We start from the raw sequence: 6,296 nt of genomic DNA, 5'->3' as shown, positions 1-6,296 counted from the left end.
CCCCCCAACCCCCCCCAACCCCCCAACCCCCTAACCCCTAACCCCCCTCCCCTAACCCCCCCTAACCCCTAACCCCTGGAACCCTAACCCCTAACCCCTAACCCCCCCTAACCCCCCTAACCCCCCTAACCCCCTAACCCCTAACCCCCCTAACCCCCCCCTAACCCCCCTAACCCCTAACCCCTAACCCCCCCTAACCCCTAACCCCTAACCCCCTAACCCCCCTAACCCCCTAACCCCCTAACCCCTAACCCCTAACCCCTAACCCCCTAACCCCCTAACCCCTAACCCCCTAACCCCTAACCCCCCTAACCCCCCTAACCCCCCTAACCCCTAACCCCTAACCCCCTAACCCCTAACCCCCTAACCCCTAACCCCTAACCCCCCTAACCCCTAACCCCTAACCCCCTAACCCCCCCTAACCCCTAACCCCTAACCCCCCTAACCCCTAACCCCTAACCCCTAACCCCTAACCCCCCCCTAACCCCCTAACCCCTAACCCCTAACCCCTAACCCCCCTAACCCCTAACCCCTAACCCCCCTAACCCCTAACCCCTAACCCCCTAACCCCCAACCCCTAACCCCTAACCCCAACCCCTAACCCCCTAACCCCTAACCCCCCCTAACCCCTAACCCCTAACCCCTAACCCCCTAACCCCCCTAACCCCTAACCCCTAACCCCTAACCCCTAACCCCTAACCCCCTAACCCCCCTAACCCCTAACCCCTAACCCCCTAACCCCCCTAACCCCTAACCCCTAACCCCTAACCCCCTAACCCCTAACCCCTAACCCCCTAACCCCTAACCCCTAACCCCTAACCCCTAACCCCCCTAACCCCCTAACCCCTAACCCCCCTAACCCCTAACCCCTAACCCCCCTAACCCCCCTAACCCCTAACCCCCTAACCCCCTAACCCCTAACCCCTAACCCCTAACCCCTAACCCCTAACCCCTAACCCCCCTAACCCCCCCCTAACCCCTAACCCCCTAACCCCTAACCCCTAACCCCTAACCCCCCTAACCCCTAACCCCTAACCCCTAACCCCTAACCCCCCTAACCCCTAACCCCTAACCCCTAACCCCTAACCCCTAACCCCCCTAACCCCTAACCCCTAACCCCCCCTAACCCCTAACCCCTAACCCCTAACCCCCCTAACCCCTAACCCCTAACCCCTAACCCCTAACCCCTAACCCCCCTAACCCCCTAACCCCTAACCCCTAACCCCTAACCCCTAACCCCCCTAACCCCTAACCCCTAACCCCCCCTAACCCTCGTCAAATCCCCATCCCCGGGAACCCCTTGTAACCCCCCCAATAGTTAAAGATTCCTTAATGACCTTGTGATTTTTTCACAGATCTCGTCCACCAAAATGTCCACTTTGTCCACCTTGACCTCGGTGGACAAGGTAGTGATTTGGACCTTTTGGCATATATCTCCACAACCGTTTCAGATATCAACAAGGGCTAAAGTGTTCTGAAATCAGCTCAAAATTTGCTACAAGATAGGCTAGAACACAACGCTCAACGTATAAAATTGAGCAACCCCCCAAACACCGGAACCTCCCTATAAGATATAAGATAGGCTAGTACACAACGCTCAACATATGAAATTGAGCAACCCCCCAAACACCGGAACCTCCCTATAAGATATAAGATAGGCTAGTACACAACGCTCAACATATGAAATTGAGCAACCCCCCAAACACCGGGATCTCCCTATAACATAGAGTCTTGTTATGAATGGTTTCGATGAATTTCATAACATATATAAACCTCATAACCCCAATTACATGTAATAATTGTAGTATTAGTTGTCGAGACGATCTCCCCTCTGCAGTCTAGCCGAAAGCATCCTCAGATATTTCAAGTCGCATGGCCCGCATCGTTCTCATGTAATAGCCGCATAGTTCGCCTGAGTGTCGTCACATAGTACTTTGAAGCAGATAGCGCATGCGAAAACCAGAAGTATATCAACGTTTCCCGCAATTTCGAGTCGACGCTGATATGAGTGAGAACGTTTAGGAGTGAGTGAATCAATTACATCTACAGCGCTTCCGAAGGGGTTATGGGAACGAGTAGGATGGTTAGGAACATGAATTGAGCCGTGGAATGATAGACCCCACGGGTATCTGACGCATGAAAGTAATGCGGTAAGACCACATACCTTTGATGACCAGAACTTCTCCTTCGTCACTCGTCCAACAATGCTACCGTCAATATGTATCTCCGACTTTTCCCGCCAGTTCCCCTTCATCGTGATGCTTCGTCGATTTTGAGTTGTACAGTCGATATACTCTGCGGCAAATTGGTATCCTCCTATGAGAGTTGAAGGTTAGCGAGCGAGAGCGGAACAGTGAGGAAAGCGGAATAGTGATGAAAGCGAGTCGAAGGTATTTTCGTTGAGTGAAAATTGACGAGCATGTAAAAGGAAGATATGATGACGATCAAATCAGCTGGTGCTGAGGTAGTCATAATGGATACCTAACGAGCAACGCTGGGATCAAGGGGCGTAAAGACGCAGATAGACAGCGTACCCCAATTGTCAGGTTTGACCCAGAATACCTCCCGCCCATTCGGATCTTTCCCGACAGTTTTACGGTTCCCAATCCCCGTTGACGTGTGCAGGACTTCTGCGCCGCTCTCATCGGTGTAGGCTATTGTAAAATATTGCGAGGTCAGCTGATCGTTTAGTATGAGCCGATGTAACAGGATGATCTCATGTGGACTAATTCACAAGCTGGGTTGCAAATGGGCCGAACGTAATATTACATGGTCGTTGCGTAAATCCATGTACCTACATTTCCCATGACCGATCTTCCCGTCTGACTTGAGCAGAACGTTCTCCTCCTCGTCCATCAGATTATAGTGTCCCTACGCAGCGTCATCAGCGATGTAATCTATTTTCGCGCTTGTTAGGTTATGGACTATGAAACCGTTGAGCTCACACTGATAAAGTTTATCCGGCTGGTGTCCATGAGTAGAGTCCTAGGTTCGTGAGATACACAGAATCTTGCTTCGAATCCGACCGGTTCAGGATAGGTCGGCAAATTAGATGCTGAAGAAAGGATGGGAATCTCGGCGTTGGGCGGTTCTGTGTCGTCTTTTGACAAGGTTGACCCTTGGTCTTTAAAGTCCACTTCGGCTGTCTTGCTCATACTTGCGAATTCCTTGCCAGATAATGTTGTTTGGTTGATTTTATGCGGTTAACATTGCTGTGATATCGTCGGAAGTGGAAGTGTCGATATATAAGACAGAGATGACCGGCTTAATGCATCGGAGTTACACCGCTCTTCATGATGTAATCGTTGGGGAGTGGAGCGTGCCTCATATGAGTGTGCACCTGACCGGATCACTGAGGGATGCGCCTGATTGGGCTGTGAACCCAGTAACGGAGATGTACTGTTTCGAATGCATGTCCAGATTGTGACTACCCGTTTAGCGGAGACGCTAGTCCTGTTGGGTTTACTTAGTCTCTCCCTTTTCTGCGCTAGTGGAGACAGTACAATGAGAACGGTCAAATCAGTATACTAAGTATATGTAATCTGCAGTGGAATATATCCGGCGGAACCATTTGACGAAGGAAGATCCGATGACAAGCGTAAATGTATATACTCTATCATGATATTGCCTCAGCTATCAAACTATCTATCTACTTCCGCCAACCGAGATTTCTCCTGCTTTTCTCGTCGCAGTCGTTGTGACTCTACCACACCAAAGCCATGATCAAACAGACAAGATACCTCCTCTAATGATAGGCCGGATGTTTCTGGATAAAGATAGTAACAGAATAACCAGCTCAATATGCAGAAAAATGCGTAAAGGCCAAACGCGCCTGAAGGTGTGATGGCGTTCATGAGCGATAAAAACGTTCCAGCGATTATGAGATTACCGGTCCTGATGATTGCAGTGACATGGATTAGTCTCTTTGCCTTGGTAGAGTAAGCACGTTCGCATGCTGTATTTGGAGGGGTAGGCCTGAACTCACCAACAGGTAGCCGTGCTGATACTGGTTCCAATGCCTCTCACTTCCAACCTGAACAATTCACCCTGTTGCCATGGTATATTTCCTAAGCCCGTAGCGTATCCCGCCACATACACTAACATGGAGAAAAGAACACAAATGGATATTGTCATGGGATAATCAGCTCCTTCTACAAGTACACCTCCTGTAGTCGTGGTAAGTACTAACAGTGGTGGTCAGATATTGAAACAAGATTAGTGTCATGGACATAAAGATTTTATGCAAGACATACTTTGCACTCACCACGCAAGAAGAAGGACACCATAATCAACGCTACTATCATGACTGGCAGCGTAGTGAGCATTGTAGTCCTTTTGCCGACGGGATCTACAATCTGCGGCAAACTAGTATGAGCATGCCTCTTTGTGGTTTCGATCAACGCACCTTCAGTGCGACGAGGGTGAAAGCAAAGTTGATCAAGGCCACCATCATGCCGACGAGGGTTGCGTTCCTGAAACCTAGCACGGCGAAAAGGGTTGCAGAATAGTACCTTTTGGGTGGGCTCGTTAGCATGGAGCAGATTAACGAGAATGCGCGACTTACATCAATGTGTTGAATCCGGAGAATTGCTGCGATATTTGCAGACCGCAGCCGATGACTGATCGAACATGTGTACCATGATGAGCATGCCTTCTAGTCCTGGAGGCGACGAAGCTAGTCAGGGCGCTGACTCACTCAATGCCCGCCGGTTTCCTCCAATCTCAATGAGACTCCTCAACTTCTCACCAAATGTCGTCCTACGGCTGAGCTCCTTTGACTGCTCCACCGATCTTCTCATGATGTTCAGCTTTCGATCTATCTGATGAGGAGTTGCTAACGGATATACCCTGGAAAGGATCTGGTGAGCAGCATGGAGGTCAGAGCGAAGTAGAAGAATACGTGCTGTGTCGGTAACAATTCCAAGGCGCTCAGCTCGAATCCCATTGCAAGCGCAACGTAGAGACTCACGAGACTCGGGTAAGAACCCCACGAAAAGAAGCTGTACGATTGCTGGGAATGTTCCCAGTCCAACGATCCACCTCCATCCACTAGGTACGTGCTGCAATATCGATCCTATACCTGCATTGCCGACATATATCATGATCAGTAGTTCGAGATGATCTGATTTTTACATCCATGTGACTCACCATATGCTACTACTTGCCCAAAAGTTGTGACCACTGCATTGATAGTAACCAATCTACCCCTTGTCTTGCTTGGTGCTAGTTCCCCAATGTAAAGCGGCACAATACAGCTCGCTAATCCCACTCCCAAACCTACGACGAAACGTCCCGAGATCATTATGTTGACTGAATGGCATGCCTGTGTAAAGAATTAGCTCGAACAGCCAGACTACACATACCAGAAAACATCAAAGCACAATTCAAGAGAAACCTACTCACCGCCTGTACCAACGATCCCAGAACAAACACGATATCCGCTAAGACGATAACCAATTTACGGCCTGTGTAATCTGATAATCCACCTGCTAGCAGTCCGCCTAAAAGCGCTCCAAACGTTGTTGCAGACGTGATCGCTTCCTGTTGTAGGAGACAATCGTAAGCATTTCATCAACAGCACTAGTATAAAGTACAGTATTTTTATGGTGAAACGGTCACTCACCTTCTCCCAATCGGTTAGGACATTACCAAGATCATCGTTGATTGTGACCAGCACACCCGAGATAGCTGCTGTATCGTAGCCTAAGGAGCGGAACGGTGTATCATTGAGCTAATTGTGGGTAACGTGATGTTTTGATCCCCTATAGTATACCATATAAGAAGATGGCTTAACTCACCGAATAATAGTCCAGATAAAGCTGCGGCAAATACCAGTTTCCATACAAATGTAGTTATACTACCTCGTATCAGCATTCGTGCTTCTTTTCGAGCTGGGTTCTTTGATGAATCGCCCTACGCGAGAACAAGAGGCGATGGCTCACGTTTCTTCGCCTTCCACGACAATCATTCCTTCATCAACTTCGCCTTCCATCACCGCGTTCTCTTCTCCGCACGTTGCCCTCCAAAATTGTCCTTCATCGTCTAATTCCACATCGTCTGCAAGTAGTGGTTGGTGCGAAGATGTGCTGGGTGAGTGGTTTGAGTAATCTGTCGAACTTTTTGGTGAATGTGCAATTTCATTGCGAGTCATTGTTTATTTTCTTCATTAAGCATCCCGAGGTGTCGCGTAAAGTGTCGCTATTCGGGAAGACTGGTCGGAGTGAAAATGCACAATTAGAGTTGAGAGGAGAACGACCCGAGTGGATGAGTTGGTTCTATGCTAACGCTATGTGACA

At 49.3% G+C, this 6,296-nt stretch overlaps 2 protein-coding genes across 2 annotated transcripts; both read right to left on the bottom strand.

Annotated features, from left to right (window-relative positions):
- Positions 1–1,888: 1,888 nt before the first annotated feature.
- On the bottom strand, positions 1,889–3,155 carry I206_104467 (uncharacterized protein; the record flags this gene model as incomplete). Its single annotated transcript, XM_019155692.2, has 5 exons — positions 1,889–1,999; positions 2,165–2,316; positions 2,535–2,654; positions 2,799–2,871; positions 2,946–3,155. The coding sequence occupies 5 exons, from the start codon at positions 3,153–3,155 to the stop codon at positions 1,889–1,891; spliced, it is 666 nt and encodes a 221-aa protein (XP_019010650.2).
- Positions 3,156–3,641: 486 nt separating this feature from the next.
- On the bottom strand, positions 3,642–6,151 carry I206_104466 (uncharacterized protein; the record flags this gene model as incomplete). Its single annotated transcript, XM_019155693.1, has 12 exons — positions 3,642–3,894; positions 3,986–4,184; positions 4,265–4,355; positions 4,406–4,511; positions 4,565–4,619; positions 4,697–4,903; positions 4,970–5,080; positions 5,149–5,323; positions 5,404–5,541; positions 5,624–5,703; positions 5,799–5,857; positions 5,943–6,151. 12 exons carry the CDS (start codon positions 6,149–6,151, stop codon positions 3,642–3,644), a joined length of 1,683 nt encoding a protein of 560 aa, XP_019010651.1.
- Positions 6,152–6,296: the final 145 nt, after the last annotated feature.

Source organism: Kwoniella pini, chromosome 5 (genome assembly GCF_000512605.2).
Source record: "Kwoniella pini CBS 10737 chromosome 5, complete sequence".
In the NCBI taxonomy this organism is placed as follows: domain Eukaryota; kingdom Fungi; phylum Basidiomycota; class Tremellomycetes; order Tremellales; family Cryptococcaceae; genus Kwoniella; species Kwoniella pini.
The sequence above is the reverse complement of the archived record's forward strand: the minus strand, read 5'-3'. Positions and strand labels throughout refer to the sequence as shown.